This window comes from Ranitomeya imitator, chromosome 1, assembly GCF_032444005.1.
Source record: "Ranitomeya imitator isolate aRanImi1 chromosome 1, aRanImi1.pri, whole genome shotgun sequence".
Lineage (NCBI taxonomy): Eukaryota > Metazoa > Chordata > Amphibia > Anura > Dendrobatidae > Ranitomeya > Ranitomeya imitator.
This window is the reverse complement of record NC_091282.1, coordinates 78,176,806-78,199,025: the sequence shown is the minus strand read 5'-3', so window position 1 is coordinate 78,199,025 and position 22,220 is coordinate 78,176,806. Positions and strand designations below refer to the sequence as shown.

Sequence of the window (22,220 nt, the reverse complement as noted above, 5' to 3'; positions counted from 1 at the left end):
TCCCTCCAAAGGTTTTCTATAGGGTTGAGATCTGGAGACTGGCTAGGCCACTCCAGGACCTTGAAATGCTTCTTACGAAGCCACTCCTTCGTTGCCCTGGCGGTGTGCTTTGGATCATTGTCATGTTGAAAGACCCAGCCACGTTTCATCTTCAATGCCCTTGCTGATGGAAGGAGGTTTGCACTCAAAATCTCACGATACATGGCCCCATTCATTCTTTCATGTAGCCGGATCAGTCGTCCTGGCCCCTTTGCAGAGAAACAGCCCCAAAGCATGATGTTTCCACCACCATGCTTTACAGTAGGTATGGTGTTTGATGGATGCAACTCAGTATTCTTTTTCCTCCAAACACGACAAGTTGTGTTTCTACCAAACAGTTCCAGTTTGGTTTCATCAGACCATAGGACATTCTCCCAAAACTCCTCTGGATCATCCAATTGCTCTCTAGCAAACTTCAGATGGGCCCGGACATGTACTGGCTTAAGCAGTGGGACACGTCTGGCACTGCAGGATCTGAGTCCATGGTGGCGTAGTGTGTTACTTATGGTAGGCCTTGTTACATTGGTCCCGGCTCTCTGCAGTTCATTCACTAGGTCCCCCGGCGTGGTTCTGGGATTTTTGCTCACCGTTCTTGTGATCATTCTGACCCCACGGGGTGGGATTTTGCGTGGAGCCCCAGATCGAGGGAGATTATCAGTGGTCTTGTATGTCTTCCATTTTCTAATTATTGCTCCCACTGTTGATTTCTTCACTCCAAGCTGGTTGGCTATTGCAGATTCAGTCTTCCCAGCCTGGTGCAGGGCTACAATTTTGTTTCTGGTGTCCTTTGACAGCTCTTTGGTCTTCACCATAGTGGAGTTTGGAGTCAGACTGTTTGAGGGTGTGCACAGGTGTCTTTTTATACTGATAACAAGTTTAAACAGGTGCCATTACTACAGGTAATGAGTGGAGGAAAGAGGAGACTCTTAAAGAAGTAGTTACAGGTCTGTGAGAGCCAGAAATCTTGATTGTTTGTTTCTGACCAAATACTTATTTTCCACAATATGCAAAAAAAATGATAAAAAAACCGACAATGTGATTTTCTGGATTTTTTTTCTTAGTTTGTCTCCCATAGTTGTGGTCTACCTATGATGTAAATTACAGACGCCTCTCACCTTTTTAAGTGGTGGAACTTGCACTATTGCTGACTGACTAAGTACTTTTTTGCCCCACTGTACAGAGCTGGTTAGGCAGGGAATTTAGTAATACATATACAATTGGTGCTGGGTTGGAGGGCATGGGGGACCTGACACGTTCCCTTTAAGAACATGGTCAAAATAAAGGCCATCCGCTACAGAAAGTCATAGGCCATGGTGGTCAAGTGTCCCAGATTTGAAGACACTTGATCATTGCAGCAGGATGTACGAACTTAGAGGGGAGTGATTTGCTCAGTGGGTTTGTGAATTAAAAATGCTTATTAGAAAGTAAATTCTAGATTTCGGCCCCATAAATTGGTGCAATCTTTCAGTAGGCCCTCGGATGAACAAAAAAATACCCTTTTTTAAAAAAAAAAATGAACTAATAATCCTACAAACATTTCTTGGAATAAGTATCCCCCATCTCCCTCACCAAAAAAAATTGCAAACTAAAAATATTTTACCTGTTTTTTGGAAAATCTTGATAACTTTACCCCAGGGAATCTAGTATTTTCCAAATAACCATTTTGGGGTCTATCCAAAAGAATAAACTCAAAATTGAGATCTTGAAAGTGTTTATTCACAACACGTAGATAATCTGGGGTCAAGGCTTTGGAAGCTCCTTCCCTCACAGTAATATTCTGGATTTCCAGTGGAATAAGGACTGGAATTATATCAACAGACACTGTAATCCCACTAATTTCTCGCACGCCGTTCGAGACGTCCAACGTAAAGTTGTCCTGTACTTGGCCAGATGCAGTCTGCACATACTGAACGTTTCCTCGGTTAATATCTTGCTGGGTGAAGGTTGTAATGGATTTTGGATCATCTGGAAAAAGTCCTTCAGTGGATTCAAATCGACGGATGTATCCATGTGACGGACCTGTCACTACAGTGAACATAATCTCGCTGGGCACGTTATCTTCGTGGATGACCTAAAATAAGAGTCATGCAAAATGAGAAAATCCCACCTAGGCTAGGACATACTGTGAAAAAAACAAAATACAGCCAAAATACAAACATAAAAGAAGATACAAAAAAATCTAAACAAATTAACAAAACTAATGATAATTCTTTAATAAGAACCAACATGGTCAAAATGATAACTTTTAAAAGAAACTTTCAAATGAAAAGGGGCTTTAACCCGTTAATGACAGCCAATACGTCTTTTAACTGACCTGAGATATAAGAGAATAGCCTCCCCATACAGGTGACAATCCAGCAGCTGTTGGCTGTACACTATAGCTGACAACTTGCTGCATCAGCCACGATCAGTGTTGGCACCGTACGTATCTGTTTAACCCCTTAGATGCTGCTGTCAATAGTGACTACATCATTGTAAAGGGTTAACAGAGTGTGGGGGCTTCCTCTTTAACCCAATTGGTGCCCTCAGATCATGATTGTGTGTTCCACCATTACTCAGAAATTAATTGAAAGGGATTGTTATCAATGTCAACTATCCTTCCGAGCTAGTCACATTTTTATATTCAATTCTGTCTAAGAGAGGTCTCGAAATATAATTTATATTCAAAACTCAGTTTTATATACTAATTAAGGGGAGATACATTTTAACCAAATAGTGCCCCAGAAGAAGCAAAACAGATGGGGTGAAACTTTCTATAAACTCTGTTGTCCCTAAAGTCATATACACTCATGGCCGAAAAGACTTGGCACCCTTGAAATTGTTACAGAAGATTTAATATTTCTCCCACAAAATTATTGCAATTAAATATGTTTTGTTATATACATGTTTATTTCCTTTGCGTGTATTGGAACAACATAAAAAAGGAAAAAAAAAGCAAATTGGACAAAATTTCACACAAAACCTCAAAAATGGCCTACACAAAATTTTTGCACTCTCAACTTAGTATTTGGTTGCACACCCTTTGTAATAAATAACTGCAATCAATCGCTTCCGATAACCATCAACAAGCTTCTTACAACTTTCTACTGGAATTTTGGACCACTTTCGTAAACTGCTCCAGGTTTCTCACATTTGAAGGCGCCTTCTCCCAACAACAATTTTAAGATCTCTCCACAGGTGTTCACTGGGGTTTAGTTCCGCTTTTATTGCTGGCCACTTCAGAGCTCTCCAGCGATTTGTTTCCAGCCATTTCTGAGTGGTTCTTGAAGTATGTTTGGGATGATTGTCCAGCTGGAAGACCTATGACCTAGGACGCAAACCCAGCATTCTGACACTGGGCACTACACTGCGATCCAAAAGCGATTTCATGATGCTTTGCACCCTTAATTTTTCTCTGCCATCCACGTACAGAGAGATTAGCTACAGTGCCATGGGTTGTAAACTTCTTGATTATGTTGCGCACTGTAATGGTCTGGGTGGTGGAACCACTGTGCCATGTCCCAAGGAAACCCTAGAGGGGAGTAACTAAGTGCCTCACCAAGTACAACCTGGGATACACAGTGGATGACGACACCATGATCCGAGGAGAGATGAAGGAGAAGGAACCAGGTGCTACACTAGGACAGACCTTGGGTGGATGGCAGCTGAACCCCAAAGGACTGGAGGCAGGGATGATGGACTGGGCAAGTCCAGCCAGGCTCTGATGGAACAGTAGCTGGCATAATTGACACACGGACTGGTACTGGTGGACACAGCAATGCAAAGATTGGTCAACTTCTCCCTTTTTTATCTGGTTTTAGGTGTGATTTTTATATTGCCCTCACCTGTTACTTGCCACAGGTGAGTTTAAATGAGTATCACATTCTTAAAACAAAGTTGTTAACCCTTAATTTTGGAAAGGTGCAAACAATTTTGTCGGGCTCATCTTGTGGTTATGTGAAATTATGTCCAATTTGCCTTTTTCCTGTTTTTTAAGTGTTTTTCCAATACACACAAAAAGATATAAAACATGTATTAAAAAATCATGTGTAGTTGCAATAATTTTCTGGGAGAAATACTTCATTTTCTGAACAACTTCAAAGGTTTAAGCGCTTTTGATCATGACTGTATGTATAGAACTACCTATTGCATAACAAATAGAAATATTTATTGGAATGTTACAGTAACTTTTTTTTATTAAAGGGAATCTGTCACCAAGTTTTTGTTCCCCCATCTGAGGGCAGCATATTGTAGGGGCAGACACCCTCATTTCAGCGACATGCCACCTATTTTACTGGGTGCTGCAATTTTGATTAAAAACTATTTTATATGCTGCAGATCTATCAGTGATCTGAATGTTGAGCTCTATATACCACCATTCACACCACTGATTGGCAGCTTTGTGTAAACTGTGCATAGGCAGAAAGATGCCAATCCGTGGTGGAGGCATGGTTGGACTACCTGGCAGCAGGCCAAAATGTCCTCTAGTGATAAACGCCCTGTAAAAGTGATTTAATACAAATTATACTAAGAACCTTGTATGTGATACTTTCCTGGAATTGGAATATCTCCCCCCGCATCATGATGCTCTCATATTATGTAGCAAAAACTTCCCTTTAGCTTTGATAAAAGGCCTGATATACTCACTTGCAGTCTGTCTTTCCCGATTTTGACCGGCTTTCCTTCTTCTACTAGAAGGCTTTCATGACTCTGCACAGTTGGAAGTTTTTGATGACTTTCCAAATGGACACGAACTTTAATGTCGACATCCTGAGTGATTGTATCGATTTTTACCGCAACGGTAATCACGTCTACTAGATGATTGCCATCATTGTGCCTATAAACCACATGACCATTTTTTAGGTCTTGGTTTGTAAAAGAGTCTTTCAGCAAATTCTGGATGTAAATCTTTCCATGTTTTGGTTGGGATGTAATATAATACAGAACATTATGGTCACTTTCAACGTACATATTAGTGGCAATGCTAAAATTGGTGGAGGATAATATGCTCTCTTTGCCTTTTTGTACCAACAATCCTGTGTTGTGGACTATCTTAATGTAGGGCTCGGAAGCACTAACTTCTAGAAGTGAAGACGTGTAATGTTTTCCATCTGTAACAAACAAGACAAAGCGACCATAATCCGCTCCATGATGTACATAGAGGACACGGTTATTTTCTAAGTCCTCCTGGGTAAATTGGTACAGCTTTTTCGAAGTATCATTAGATGAAACAAGATCTCCATTTGGAATACCACGTCTGGTGTAGAGTAACTGGCCATCATCGAAATCTGTGTCAGGATCATGGTAGCACAAGTCCTCCAACGTTACCAATTTCTTGCCATTCCTAACTACATGGAATAGCTTGTCGACAACACGGACAGGCTTCTCGTCATTCCTCAATTCTATGGATACATTAAAAGCAAATTCTGTCTCCAATGGTGTTGCATCGGAATCAACTTTTTCTTGATCCGAAAGTAGGGAGGATGCAAGAACGACAAAGGCATCGGACAAAGTCTCGGAATTATCGTGAACGTACATAAGACGTTCACTCAAAATATCTTGGCTAGAGAAGGTGGTGATGTTATCATTGCTTATAAGAGAATCTGAAAAATTGATTAGCTTTAGCTTTCCATGGAGAGGACTTTTCAAAACATTAAAGGAAAAGGTTCTGTTACTTAAGGTTTGTATAAAGAGTTCATCTTTTGTAATAAGTCTTGTTTCACCTTCGGCTAAGGACAAGCCTTTGTTCGTCAAAAGGATGCTGTTCAAGTCCGCTTTAATGTTAATGATGAAAGTAAATGGCTTTGATTCTGCATATTTTGTGAACAGGGTAAATCCAAAGGAATCCTGGGAATCTTCACGTGGCTGCCCACTTAGTAAATACTCAATGTTTCCTTCCGTTATATCTGTCTGGCTGAACATGTCGTCTTTGCTTAAATTGTTGTTTCTGTACATAATCGTTCCTTTAGCAGGCAAAGACTGAATCTTATAATATATTAATATGTCGTCCATGAGGTCTCCTTCCACGGCAGCTTCAAGGTTATTATAACCAAATTTAGCCTTTTTTGAATTCTCGATGGTCAAAGGAAAATGTTTACTCAATGCATATTTAAGCCACTGGACCTTAATTGGAAAGAAAAATTCTTCACTGGAACGGTTCGCTACAGTAACTCTAAATTTAAAGCCATCCATTAAATCAGTTTCTTGAATTTCTTTAAAGGTATTAAGGTATCGGATTCGATCTCGCTCAAGAGAACGTTGAGTAAAAGATGCTACTGGCTTCCATTCATTTCCAGAACTCTTTCTTTGTATGTGACCAAACATTGGCATCTCCGTAACATCATACCATATTTCCATATCCTGATTTACAGCATTGGTTTCAACTGCTAAATTACTGATCTTAAGGAAAGCACTTGATCCTTGTATTACTTCAATCCTGGTATTGTTCACAATTTTATATTCTAGAGGAATAGCCAAAATTCTCAACACAACGGTGTTACTCACTTTATCTGCATCACTAACCCTCAACACAAGCCTTGCATTCTTCAACCCATGGTGAACGTAAAAAATATTTCCCTCAAGCAGCTCAGAATAAAGAAAGCTGATAAGAGCTTTTCCTGGATCTTTCTTGTTTTCTAGATATCCAGCCTCTATGTTGAGGTTGCCAAGCACTACCAGATTTAGATTTTGTGGTTCTGAGTCCACATCGGATATTTTTATCAGATTACCAGTTAGGCATTTCTTGGAAGTTTCAAGTAATGTGAATAAATTTCCTTCTGGTAGAGACAGTTCTGGAGCATCGTTAGATGGTGTCACAGTGATGTTAAACACGTGGACCTCTTCTCCTTTCAGATATGAGGGCATCTCATTCTTGCTGGTTGCAATAACAGAAAAACTAAAGTGATCTTTTGTTCCCTCCGAGCCATCGTGGACATAACTAATTCTTCCATGCCACAGGTCAAGCATAGTAAAGGTACCCTTGTCTTGTTGTGGAGAAACATCTAGTTTTAATTGCCCTTGTGAAGGATGCTCAACAACTTTGAATGAAACTTGCGACTGTCGAAGACCTAGCCTTTTATAATCCAAATTAAGTTTGATATGTTTTGATTGTAAAGCAGCTTTGCTTCCTTCTTCTACCACCAAATTATTAAGAATGAGGAAGTTATTTTTATGATTATTCTTTGGTACCATAGTAGTAACCAGTGAAATTGGAGGAGCCAAGGATATTAATTGTAAGATTCTGGGTTGTGATGGTGGAACAGTGCTCAATGCAACCTCCGATTTGCAGCCAGGTGATACATCTTTCGTAGCCAAGGCGTTCTTTAATCCAAATTTAATAGAGTTCACTTTTATGTTTTTAATACACCCTTTAAGCGATCCTCCTTTGGCATTTTTCCCAGAAAGTGTTGTTAAACCAAACCTCTTCACATGGTCTCGAGAAGCGTCATCAATGCCACCTATGTACAAAGAGCCGTGTGTTTTAATGTGGAAGTTGACTAAAGTTTTCTCAGTTTTGTCATTTACAGTCAGATGAACATGCCTTGAGGTTATTGTAAATTTAATATAATTCCATGTATTTTCCTTAAGAGCACTGGAAGAATTCACATGCACAACATTTTTCCCTTTGCCAATACTGGCTTTCAACACCCAGTCTACTATTTCTAGGGAAATTAATTCGTCAGCTTTTCCTGAGTGATAGAGTAATAAGCCTCTTCCGTCTGTTGCTTGTATCACACACTCCCAGACTGCATCGTCCACAATGGTCCAACGATGAAAAGCTAAGAAGGACTTGGAACTGAACAAACTGATGGGGTCATCTTCGCTTATGAAGAACTCATCACTGCATCCAAGGGAAACCTCATGAACACTTGTCTGACCAGGGTATGGTCGAAGTGAAGAAAGTAATTCATACTCGTTGAAGACAACATCATCTAGACAACCTCTGAAATATTCATGAATGTCTTTTAGATATGAAGCTTTCAGGCTTGCAAGTCCACCAACATAGTAGCCATGCTCAATGTGAAGTTCTTTGGCCCCAACAGCATTTATAATACTTGATTTAATATTTGTATCGACGGTAAGCGTCACTTCTGTGTTTTCATAGGTCAATTTGACCATGTGCCATTCCATGTCATCTAAGCGAGGTCCTTGGTCGAGGAAAAGTATCACTTCATCATTTCCAAGATTCAATTTTGCCTAAAGGTATAAAAAAATAATAAAAATTAACAGTAGTACTATAAAATGAAATATAATAATACAAAATACAAGAAGGAAATTATTTAAAGTGTTATAGCCACATGAAATATCTGCTAAAGAACAATATGGAGCCAAGCACAAACATTTGGTCAGCTATCTCTCAAGCCTCCTATTGCCCCATGGCCAAAGCGTGCATTTGTGGGGAGAAGCTAAATCGGACAGTAGCTTATATTAGTAACATCAGCACAATCGGGTATTAAAATTCAATATACCAGAGCCATCACTCACCTATCAGGGAACAGCTGGGAAACCCCAAATGCATTTTGACCGGTTCTGACCAAATTAGCATGTCTGACTGATTTTGCTCTAATGTGGGTCCCTTCAGTCTTTCTAATACTGCTCATCCTTCAAAGTGGCTCACAAGTGTAGCTCAACCACATAAGTTATAGGACATATGTGATGTCATGGTGGATATCAAGGCACACATCTATTTAGCGGATAAGCCTATTGACTCCTAATCTAAGCATAGGCATGGCCACGGTTGCAACCGTCCAGAAACTCCAGGACAGTCAGTCAAAATTGGTGACTTTTTTATCTGTCCGTAAAAAAATATAGGCTCGTCAATGTTTTTGGCTTTTTTTTGAGGCTGAAGAAACCTGTATAGATTCTGTTAACTATAATAACCTCAATTTACAGTGATTGAGGGTGATATCTTATCAGAATTATGGGCTGTAGATACGTACCATATATACACGTGTATAAGCCGAGTTTTTTCAGCACTTTTTTTGTGCTGAAAACTCCCCCCTCGGCTTATACACAAGTCAATTGTCCCAGAGGGTCAGCGGGAGCGACAAAATTAGGTGCCTCGGCTTATACTTGGGTCGGCTTAAACTGGCGTATATACGGTATCACTTTTAACCCTAATGATTAATTATGGTTTTCCAATGTGTCCATGAAAAACTTTTTGTCTGTTGCGATTTTCTGATAAGCTGTCTAAAGTTAAGTTGGAAATTGTGGGCATGGCGTTAGATTAGCTCTGTCCAGGCATCTAATATTGATAACTTATTCCTAAGATAGGTCAATATTAGATCAGTTAGGTCCAAAACCTGACATTGCCATTGATCAGCTGTTTTTAGCTCTGGCAGGGCCTGGAAGTAAACTGAATAGAGAAGAACAGCGCATCTCCATTCAATATTTAGAGGCCGCTGCCAAGTACTTCACATCGGTTCCTATTCTCTTGAAGCCAACTGCCTGCCCAATTTATATATATAAGAGGCATCATGATTACTTGGTAATCCCGCCCCCTGCACAGTAGCTCCACCCCACCTCATTACCACACATAATCCTGCCCCGCCACATTGCCACACGAGGCTCCGTCCCCACACATTACCACACGAGGCTCCATCCCCACACATTACCACATGAGGCTCCATCCCCACACATTACCACACGAGGCTCCGTCCCCACACATTACCACACGAGGCTCCTTCCCCACATATTACCACACGAGGCTCCGTCCCCCCACATTACCACACGAGGCTCCGTCCCCACACATTACCGCACAAGGCTCCGTCCCCACACATTAACACACGAGGCTCCGTCTCCACACATTACCACACGAGGCTCCGTCCCCACACATTACCACACGAGGCTCCGTCCCCACACATTACCACACGAGGCTCCGTCCCCACACATTAACACACGAGGCTCCGTCCCCACACATTACCACACGAGGCTCCGTCCCCACGCATTACCACACGAGGCTCCGTCCCCACACATTACCACACAAGGCTCCGTCCCCACACATTACCACACGAGGCTCCGTCCCCACACATTACCACACGAGGCTCCATCCCCACACATTACCACACGAGGCTCCGTTCCCACACATTACCACACGAGGCTCCGTCCCCACACATTACCACACGAGGCTCCGTCCCCCCAACATTACCACACGAAGCTCCGTCCCCACACATTACATAGTAACATAGTAACATAGTTAGTAAGGCCGAAAAAAGACATTTGTCCATCCAGTTCAGCCTATATTCCATCATAATAAATCCCCAGATCTACGTCCTTCTACAGAACCTAATAATTGTATGATACAATATTGTTCTGCTCCAGGAAGACATCCAGGCCTCTCTTGAACCCCTCGACTGAGTTCGCCATCACCACCTCCTCAGGCAAGCAATTCCAGATTCTCACTGCCCTAACAGTAAAGAATCCTCTTCTATGTTGGTGGAAAAACCTTCTCTCCTCCAGACGCAAAGAATGCCCCCTTGTGCCCGTCACCTTCCTTGGTATAAACAGATCCTCAGCGAGATATTTGTATTGTCCCCTTATATACTTATACATGGTTATTAGATCGCCCCTCAGTCGTCTTTTTTCTAGACTAAATAATCCTAATTTCGCTAATCTATCTGGGTATTGTAGTTCTCCCATCCCCTTTATTAATTTTGTTGCCCTCCTTTGTACTCTCTCTAGTTCCATTATATCCTTCATGAGCACCGGTGCCCAAAACTGGACACAGTACTCCATGTGCGGTCTAACTAGGGATTTGTACAGAGGCAGTATAATGCTCTCATCATGTGTATCCAGACCTCTTTTAATGCACCCCATGATCCTGTTTGCCTTGGCAGCTGCTGCCTGGCACTGGCTGCTCCAGGTAAGTTTATCATTAACTAGGATCCCCAAGTCCTTCTCCCTGTCAGATTTACCCAGTGGTTTCCCATTCAGTGTGTAATGGTGACATTGATTCCTTCTTCCCATGTGTATAACCTTACATTTATCATTGTTAAACCTCATCTGCCACCTTTCAGCCCAAGTTTCCAACTTATCCAGATCCATCTGTAGCAGAATACTATCTTCTCTTGTATTAACTGCTTTACATAGTTTTGTATCATCTGCAAATATCGATATTTTACTGTGTAAACCTTCTACCAGATCATTAATGAATATGTTGAAGAGAACAGGTCCCAATACCGACCCCTGCGGTACCCCACTGGTCACAGCGACCCAGTTAGAGACTATACCATTTATAACCACCCTCTGCTTTCTATCACTAAGCTAGTTACTAACCCATTTACACACATTTTCGCCCAGACCAAGCATTCTCATTTTGTGTACCAACCTCTTGTGCGGCACGGTATCAAACGCTTTGGAAAAATCGAGATATACCACGTCCAATGACTCACCGTGGTCCAGCCTATAGCTTACCTCTTCATAAAAACTGATTAGATTGGTTTGACAGGAGCGATTTCTCATAAACCCATGCTGATATGGAGTTAAACAGTTATTCTCATTGAGATAATCCAGAATAACATCCCTCAGAAACCCTTCAAATATTTTACCAACAATAGAGGTTAGACTTACTGGCCTATAATTTCCAGGTTCACTTTTAGAGCCCTTTTTGAATATTGGCACCACATTTGCTATGCGCCAGTCCTGCGGAACAGATCCTGTCGCTATAGAGTCCCTAAAAATAAGAAATAATGGTTTATCTATTACATTACTTAGTTCCCTTAGTACTCGTGGGTGTATGCCATCCGGACCCGGAGATTTATCTATTTTAATCTTATTTAGCCGATTTCGCACCTCTTCTTGAGTTAGATTGGTGACCCTTAATATAGGGTTTTCATTGTTTCTTGGGATTTCACCTAGCATTTCATTTTACCACACGAGGCTCCATCCCCACACATTACCACACGAGGCTCCGTCCCCACACATTACCACACGAGGCTCCGTCCCCACACATTACCACACGAGGCTCCGTCCCCCCCACATTACCACACGAGGCTCCGTCCCCACACATTACCACACGAGGCTCCGTCCCCACACATTACCACACGAGGCTCCGTCCCCACACATTACCACACGAGGCTCCGTCCCCACACATTACTTTCTATGTAATTCAACCACTTCAGCCAAGGTAAACGTACATTTAATTGCATAATCACCAGCAGCGTTAATTAGATAGCAATGAGCGTGCCAAGCGTTAGCTGGCTGGAAACAGCTAGTAAGAATCATATAAACCAAACTATGCATGCACCACCAACCAAAATACCAGGGATGCTTGGATATATATTGAGGGCTCAGTGCAACAAAAAGTAAACAGAAAAACCAAGAAAAGTAGCACTACGAGAACCAAGTAAAAGTAACAAAATCTTTATTAAATAGCTAATAAAAACATCATGCATATATTATAGGGATTACAAAAGATGACAATGATTACCAAAACAACAGGCAGTGTAGAGACCAACAGGTAACTGATATTAAAAACATATGTACCAGATTATAGCCACTTATTTACTAGAAAAAGTGCAAGTGCAATGTGCTATGGGGTATACTATTCACATTGGCCCATTATGATGCATAAGAGTATACATAATAAAAAAAAAAGGCATAAGTGCAAAAAAGTCACCCAAGCATGCATAACAAAGCCAAGAGCGCTGGTAGGTAAGTAGATGAGTACAGGCTAAATAGTCATATTTACCTGAGGGAAACACACTGCCCCAACGCGCGTTTCGGCACGGTGCCTTCTTCCGGGGGTGTAGCATAATAGAAAGTGTGGAGTATTTAAGAGTAGTGTGAACCAATCGCAATGTCCCTTATGGAGCGCCGCATTAATGCATGTAGCCTGCACAATTAAGTACAAGCCGCGGCACGGCAGAACAGAAGAGACCAATCAGGTTGCCTCTAACATCCGACTGCGTCTCAACGGCACATGCGCACTTGGTCCAGCAGTCAACACGGCAATGATGTTTTATTAGCTATTTAATAAAGATTTTGTTACTTTTACTTGGTTCTTGTAGTGCTACTTTTCTAGGTTTTTCTGCCTGCCCATTAAGCAGGGAGCCAGGAACGAGGGGACCTCACTACTGCGTTACTTATAGTTAAGTGGCAGGAAAAAAGGGGAGATAAAACTTATTGGATCAAAAAAAAGAGCAAGCGATTTACATTTAAATTTTTAACATAACGGTAAAAAAAAAATAAGATGAGTGGATACAGGACACTATGATAAGAAGAACAAGGAGATGGCATAACTAAGCTGCTGTGAATTCCTACACATACGTCACCTGTATATGTCCAGAGCGCAGCTCCACCAAGCAATAATCATGTTTCCCGGCTGCCAAGAAGAGTAATCCATTCGATTTACTGGTTCGAAAACGTAACTGAAGTGATGACTTAGAGAACGATTCTGCTTTCTTTAGTTCTACATAACTTTCACCAAAAAAAGAAGCTGCAAAACAAAAACAAAAAACTCAGTATTACCAAACAACATTAGAATAAAGAATTTTATGATTATAGTTATGTACTATAGATTATAAATGGAGTAAATGCATCGGTAATACAATATAATTTATAATGGACAGAGGGCTGAATTATCAGATATACAGTGGGGAAAATAAGTATTTGATACACTGCCGATTTTGCAAGTTTTCCCACCTACAAAGAATGGAGGGGGACAGAATCTAAAAATAAAACCCAGAAAATTATTAGTGGTTTTTGCATAATTAATTAGCATCTTATTGCATGAAATAAATATTTGATACAATAGAAAAACAAAACATCATCCCTTCAAGATGGTGCAGTCGTCCTGTCCCCTTTGCAGAAAAGCACCCCCAAAGTAGGATGTTTCCCCCACCATGCTTCACGGTTGGGACGGTGTTCTTGAGGTTGTACTTATCCTTCTTCCTCCAAACACGGTGATTGGAGTTGATAAATTTAATTTTGGTCTCATCTGCCCACATGACCTTCTCCCATGTCTCCATTCTAGATGGTCATTGGCGAACTTCAAACGAACCTGGACATGTGCTGGCGTGTGCAGGAGGACCTTGTGTGCCCTGCAGGATTTTTAATCCATGAAAGTGTTGTGTGTTACTAACACTAATGTTTGAGCCAAAAAAAGAAAAACGGCTAACAAAAGCTGCAGCCAGCTCACCAACCAGACCATCAGATGTGGAGCACGAAAGTAAGTCCTGACTCGGGACTCCAAGCAGCAGCAGATCCAACCATGTATACACTCCAGCTCCAGATAAATGGTAAAAAACTTTTTCTTTATTGATCCAACGTAATAAAAACAGGATAATCCTTACAGATGGCAGACAGAATAAGTGATTGCGCAGAGAACGGCTATGCGTTTCGACCACAACGGGTCTTACTCATGCCTAGATAATCTCAGAAATGGTAGCTATATATATAGCACCCTAGAACCTATCACAAGCATTTCATCCGTCACATGACTAAATACACAGGTCCTGGAAGTGCAATAAAGACAAATGCAGATAGTGCATATAAAAGTAAAATAACACATACATAAATGCAAAATATAAAATTGTCAAACCTACCTATTGCCCTAATTAGCAATAATGGTAAAGTATTTCGTTTCTTTTATTCATACCCGCGGGGAAGCGAGTGTTCAGACTGTACATCCAAAACGCCTCCCTAGTAAGTAGGCGTCTTTTTATATCACCCCCGCGGCTTTGAGGAAAAACTCTCTCTATGCCGTGTACTCTAAGAGCTGCGGTGTCTCCATTATGTGTCATACCGAAGTGTTTGGATACCATTGAGATATTCCTATTAATCATGTTGTAATTTTTTGCGTCCCTGAGATGTTCGGAGACGCGTGTTTTCAACTTTCTTGATGTGCACCCTATGTTTGAAATTTGGCAAATTAAACAGTCTATTTTGTAGATCACATTTTTATTGTGACAATTTATAAAACTATTAATTTTGTAACTTTTAGTTTTTTCGGTATTTTGAAAGGTGTTGCCTACACAAGAATGAGCACAGGTACTGCAAGCCGCAGTGCCGCATCTAAAGAAACCCTTGCATTCAAGCCAGGTTTTGGATCCTGATTTAGTCAGAAACGAATTCGGAGCTACTAGATCCCCGATAGTTCGAGCCCTTCTCGCCACCACATTAACCCCATCTTTCAGAATATTCATGAGTGTATGGTCTTCATATAAAATAGGTAATCTATGATTGATAATTTTTTTGATATGATTAAACTGAGAACTGAACTGTAAACATACATGAGGTTTATCACTTAATCTCTTTTTATTAGATCCACTCATAGCACTATTTACCAAAAGATCTTCTCTGCGTTTTTTGTCCACTATATTTTTGGCCCTATTAATCGACCAATTGGGGTATTTACGGGCTTTTAATTTTTCGTTAAGTTCACTGAATTCTTTTAGTTTATCCTCATCCCTACTGCAATTACGTTTTAACCTAGTGAACTCACCCACAGGTATAGATTTTATTGTGTGGGCTGGGTGGCTACTGGTCGCATGGAGAATAGTATTTCCACTGATGGGCTTTACATAGGTTTTACTAGCTATAGGTTCATCAACTATACCGTACAGATTTAAATCAAGAAAGGAAATGTTACTTTGATCAAAAACATAAGTGAACCTAATACCAAAATCATTTGTATTAATATAGTCAACAAATCCTGGTATGGCAGACACATCACCACCCCAAATAATGAGCGTATCATCGATGTATCTGCCATACCAGGAGATGTGATCAACAAAAGGATTGTCTGGAGAATACAAATATTGCTGTTCCCAATGAGCCATTGTCAAATTAGCTAAAGATGGCGAATATTTAGCCCCCATAGGAACTCCTGACTTTTGAACAAATATTTCATCACCAAATGAAAAAACATTGTGTCTCATAAGAAAGAAAATAACCTGCAACGCAAAATTAATTAAGTCCTGTGAATAATGTCCATAATCTGTTAGATGAAACTGTAAAGCTCTCATAGCTACATCATGAGGTATATTTGTGTACAAAGACACAACATCACAGCTCAGCCAGACATAATTCTTTCTCCAAGTCCAGTTAGAAAGTATTTTTAACACCTCTCTTGAGTCTTTGATATAACCTGGCATTTTCGTGACTATAGGTTGCAGCAGTGAGTCAACCCACTCACACAGGTGTTCCGTCACGGATCCGATCCCGGATATGATGGGACGCATTGCTGGAAATCCATCACCCTTATGCATCTTAGGCAACCCATACATGATGGGTAATTTGGGGGATTGTACAAACAGATAGTCAGCCTGTTTTTTATTAATAACTGACAAATTTAGACCTTCCTCAATAATTTCTGCAATTTCTTCATTAAATTCTTTAGTTGGATTTCTTCCCAGTTTTTCATACATAGTTGTTGTCTGACAATAGTTCACACATTTTATTTTTGTAGTCATTCTCATTCATCACAACGATGGTACCACCCTTATCACTTCTTTTAATTGTGATGTTTTTTAGTTGTTTCAATTCTTCCAATGCTTTCCATTGTTGCTGAGTTAAATTTCTCCGATTTTGTTTGTAGTTCCAATCCTCCTGTAAATTTTTTAGATCTTTTTCAACCAATTCTTGGAACCTATCCATGCATTCAGCCCTTGTTTGGATGGGATAAAAATAGGGATTTTTAGTTTTAAATTTCTCCGAAGTGTTCAACAATCCTTCCGATAGATCCCCATGTTGTTCTCTCGATAATTTCAGCAGACAATTCAGGGTGACCTGTTCTTTAAAACCCAAATTCTCAAATTCGTTATTTTCCGATACTACATCATGTGTGTGAATTGGTGTCTCTTCCGAAAAAAAATGCTTTTTAATGGTAAGATCTCTCACAAATTTATTTATGTCTAAAATTGTCATAAAGAGATTGTAATTAGTCTCTGGCACAAAATTAAGCCCAAGCGCCAATACGTCCAATTGCTCCTGCGTTAGTATATGGGATGACAAGTTGACCACACTACTCTTTACTACTTGTTGTGCTTCTTTCTGTGTCGTGTCATTATTCCTGAATGGCTTTTTGTGCTTCCTCCCACCTCGTCTTTTCCGTTTTTTGCCGTTTTTCCATGCTTCTTCTTATTAGTTTGCTTGAGCTCACCATAGACGTATCTGATGTGCTGGCATTTGTATCAGAGGATTCGAGTTCGGTAGAGGAAAAAACCACCTGAGGCCTGTTGGTAAATTTACGTCGAGTCTGGCTTTTTTTCAAAATTGATTTGTGTGACTTATATGTATTTTCCCAATGTCCCCATTCATACACAAAATCGGTAGAGTAATCATTGAGATCTCTCTCAAATTTACACCTCTTTTCTACTCATTATTTCATCTTCAAGAGTGCGTACATTTTCTTGCATTTGTTTTACCGACTGCTCATAATGCGGCAATGATTTATATTCATCCAAAGTAATTTTAATTTTCTCTACATTTCTTTGCGTTTCTTCCAATTTTGCTTCTTCATTTTTTATAATTAGTCTCATTAAAGTCAGGGAACAATTAGTAAGGATTTGGTTCCATTCCCTTTTAAATTCATCTGAATAGAGGGTTGTGGAAATTTTTTTAATCCTTAAGCCTCTTGGAACCATCTCCTTCGCCACATAGTTTTGGAGAGTGGTGTGATTCCACCATAATTTTGTTTCGCTTTTCATAAGTCTCTCAGCTTCATTTAGACATGTGGTGAAATCACAATTCCCCAGCAAGTCCACTCCTGTGTCTCTGAACACCTGCGCCACTTTAGCTAATCTATCCTGGGATCGCATAGTGGTAAATGCAGGAAACGAAATACAATGAACTATAGCAATACACTAAGGCTATATTCACACGTTGCGGTTTTTACCGCGGAACCGCAGCGATTTTGCCGCTGCGGGTCCGCAGCAGTTTCCATAGCGTTTACAGTAACATGTAAACCCTATGGAAACCGCAAACCGCTGTGCACATGCTGCGGGAAAAACCGCGCGGGAACGCAGCGGTTTACAACCCGCAGCATGTCACTTCTTTGTGCAGAATCGCTGCGATTCTGCACCCATAGGAATACATTGAACCGCTTACTTCCCGCATGGGGCTGTGCCCACGTTGCGGGAAGTAAGCGGATAATGTGCGGATGGTACCCGGGGTGGAGGAGAGGAGACTCTCCTCCAGGCCCCGGGAACCATATTTGTGGTTAAAAAAAAAAAAATAAAAAATCATGTATACTCACCCTCTGAAGTCTCAGCGCTGCACGCGGCCGTCCGGTCAGAGTTGCTGTGTGACCAGGACCTTCGGTGACGTCGCGGTCACATGACCGTGACGTCACGAAGGGTCCTTCGCGCACAGCATCTTTGGAACCGGACCGCCGCCTGCAGCGCCGAGGAGATCCGGACATCAGAGGGTGAGTATACCGATTTTTATTATTTTTAACATTACTATTGATGCTGCATATTGCTGCATATGCAGCATCAATAGTATAGGCGGAAACCCGCAGCGGAAACCGCGGAACAAACCGCGATAAATCTGCAGGGAGAACCGCAGTTGTTTTGCCCTGCAGATTTATCAAATCCGCTGCGGGAGAACCCGCAGGGACAGGACGCAAAGTGTGAACATAGCCTTAGAGTCCGCCTCTATTAAAACTGTAGGAATGTGGTTAGGAGACCTCGGCACAGTCAAATACTATAAAGCCAAAAAAAGAAAAACGGCTAACAAAAGCCGCAGCCAGCTCACCAACCAGACCATCAGATGTGGAGCACGAAAGTAAGTCCAGACCACCCAGCCCACACAATAAAATCTATACCTGTGGGTGAGTTCACTAGGTTAAAACGTAATTGCAGTAGGGATGAGGATAAACTAAAAGAATTCAGTGAACTTAACGAAAAATTAAAAGCCCGTAAATACCCCAATTGGTCGATTAATAGGGCCAAAAATATAGTGGACAAAAAACGCAGAGAAGATCTTTTGGTAAATAGTGCTATGAGTGGATCTAATAAAAAGAGATTAAGTGATAAACCTCATGTATGTTTACAGTTCAGTTCTCAGTTTAATCATATCAAAAAAATTATCAATCATACATTACCTATTTTATATGAAGACCATACACTCATGAATATTCTGAAAGATGGGGTTAATGTGGTGGCGAGAAGGGCTCGAACTATCAGGGATCTAGTAGCTCCGAATTCGTTTCTGACTAAATCAGGATCCAAAACCTAGCTTGAATGCAAGGGTTTCTTTAGATGCGGCACTGCGGCTTGCAGTACCTGTGCTCATTCTTGTGTAGGCAACACCTTTCAAAATACCGAAAAAACTAAAAGTTACAAAATTAATAGTTTTATAAATTTTCACAATAAAAATGTGATCTACAAAATAGACTGTTTAATTTGCCAAATTTCATACATAGGGTGCACATCAAGAAAGTTGAAAACACGCGTCTCCGAACATCTCAGGGACGCAAAAAATTACAACATGATTAATAGGAATATCTCAATGGTATCCAAACACTTCGGTATGATACATAATGGAGACACCGCAGCTCTTAGAGTACACGGCATAGAGAGAGTTTTTCCTCAAAGCCGCGGGGATGATATAAAAAGACGCCTACTTACTAGGGAGGCGTTTTGGATGTACAGTCTGAACACTCGCTTCCCCGCGGGTATCAATAAAAGAAACAAAATACTTTACCATTATTGCTAATTAGGGCAATAGGTAGGTTTTACCAAATTTATATTTTGCATTTATGAATGTGTTATTTTACTTTTATATGCACTATCTGCATTTGTCTTTATTGCACTTCCAGGACCTGTGTATTTAGTCATGTGACGGATGAAATGCTTGTGATAGGTTCTAGGGTGCTGTATATATAGCTACCATTTCTGAGATTATCTAGGCATGAGTAAGACCCGTTGTGGTCGAAACGCGTAGCCGTTCTCTGCGCAATCACTTATTCTGTCTGCCATCTGTAAGGATTATCCTGTTTTTATTACGTTGGATCAATAAAGAAAAAGTTTTTTACCATTCATCTGGAGCTGGAGTATATACATGGTTGGATCTACTAATGTTTGAGACTGTGGTCCCAGCTCTCTTCAGGCCATTGATCAGATCCTCCCGTATAGTTCTGGGCTGATTCCTGACCTTTCTCAGAATCTTCTTTGCCCAACGAGGCTAGACCTTGCATGGAGCTCCAGATCAAGGAAGATTGACAGTCATCTTGTGTTTCTTCCATTTTCTAATAACAGTGCCAAAAGTTGTTGCCTTCTCACCAAGCTGATTGCCTATTGCCCTTTAGCCCTTCCCAGCCTTATGCAGGTCTACAATTATGCCCCTGTGGTCCTTAGATAGCTCTTTGGTCTTGGCCATGGTGGAGAGGTTGGAGTGCGATTGATTGAGTGTGTGGACAAGTGTAACAAATTCAAACAGGTGCAATTAGTACAGGTAATGAGTGCAGAGTAGGAGGGCTTCTTAAATAAATACTAACAGATCTGTGAGAGACAGAATTATTGCTTGTTAGTAGGTTATCAAATACTTATTTCATGCAATAAAATGCTGATTGATTATGTAAAAATCATACGATGTGATTTTCTGGTTTTCATTTTTAGATTCTGTCTCTCATAGTTGAGGTGTGTCCACGATACAAAATTACAGACCTCTACATTCTTTGTAGGTGAGAAAACTGGCAAAATCAGTGTATCAAATACTTATTTGCCCCACTGTATAGCTTCAAATCCACTGGACATACACAGGTTTAAAGGCATTGTCAAATTTAAAGGGGTATTCCCATCTACAATATCCTAGCCCAAAATGTAGTAGATGTAATAATAATTATATTAGCAAATACTGTATCTCCAATTAGAAACGCAGTATAGTTCTTCAGATATGCAGGTTCCTTACCCCATGTGTAGGGCATTGCAGTAACTTAGGTATCCATGGTTACGACCACTAGCAACTAACTACCTGTCACTATATGAGTAGTTATAACTGTTGGTAGCTAAGCTGCAATTCCCTGCACATGAGGTAAGTGACATAGCTTATCAGAATAACTATACTACATTTTTAATTGGAGATATTTTCTAATTTAATTATTATCATCATCATCATGGAGTTGGGAAAACTCCTTTAAGTAAAAAGCTACCCACGAGCAGTAACCCTTCATACAGGACAGTCCTGGATTTAAGAAGCTGTTCCACTGTCCTGCATATCCCTCTTTCAAATGTATCTGTGCCTTTAGGATGTAGTTACAGCTGAATCTAGTGGTGGAGGAGTGTGCGGTCATTTTCCTTCTCCACCACTGTCCTGTGCCATGAGGCTCTGCAGAGGAGACGTCATTATATTGTGCCTGCTGCCAGGTACGGACTGGGGCTCTGGCATTTGAAATCACACAGGCCCAGGCTGTACCTGTCCCCAAGTACCAGATGGGATATATTACTAATATTTCCCTGCGTGGAGGAAAGCAAGATTTACTACAAGACCAATATTTCTAATGATACATTCATCACAACTTAACAGTATGGGTATCTTGAGAACACTGATTCTTTTAACAACATAGTAGACAAGGTGGCCCATGACCAGAAAGGCCCTTCTGGCATTTACCAGAATTGCCAGATGGCCATTCCGGTCCTGCCTGCTGCCCCTGTAGCCCACATCACAAAGCAGAAATCGATTCTGTTCTTCATGGGAATGGGACTAGCCTATTTTTTTATTATTTGCCAGTGGAGGGACACTAAATTCAGGGGAAGGGAGCACTGCAAGGCAATCATACTGTGAGAGGGAGCAGTGTGGGGCATCATTGTGTGGGGGGAACTGGAAGAATCACTGTGGGGAGCACTGCGGTGGCACCTGATGACTAAGAGAGGGAAGATGGAGGTATTGAGTGTGGTGTACTGGCGGAAGTCATTGTACCGCGGAAGGTATATATTGTGGGGTGGATGGTCATCCTATTTGGGTGAAGGGCGGACTGTGATGACATCATACGATGTGTGGGCATCATGTGTGCTGTGTATGGGTATGTTCCCATGTTCAGGATTTGTTGTCGGTTTGACGCTGCATAAATTTATGCAGCTTCAAAAACGCAGCAGCCAGATGTCACAGCATAGTGGATGGGATTTCTAGAAATCCCATGTCCACTGTGCATCTGTGTGCACCTGCGGATAACCTGTGGAAATTGACATGTGGCGCGTTGTTCAGCATGTCAATTTTTGCTTGTGCGTGTGGATTTTCCTCGTAGACTCGCATTAATGAGG

The 22,220-nt window shown here is 41.0% G+C and overlaps 1 protein-coding gene across 1 annotated transcript in view; it reads right to left on the bottom strand.

Moving 5' to 3' along the window:
- Positions 1-22,220, bottom strand: part of LOC138662620 (chondroitin sulfate proteoglycan 4-like) — a 90,866-nt gene that overhangs the window by 43,282 nt on the left and 25,364 nt on the right. Inside the window, exons 2-4 of the mRNA XM_069748451.1 lie at positions 13,290-13,453; positions 4,666-8,214; positions 1,640-2,110 (exon numbers count right to left, since the gene is read on the bottom strand). Coding sequence (XP_069604552.1) covers positions 1,640-2,110; positions 4,666-8,214; positions 13,290-13,453 — 4,184 coding nt within the window. The remainder of the gene's footprint in view (positions 1-1,639; positions 2,111-4,665; positions 8,215-13,289; positions 13,454-22,220) is intronic.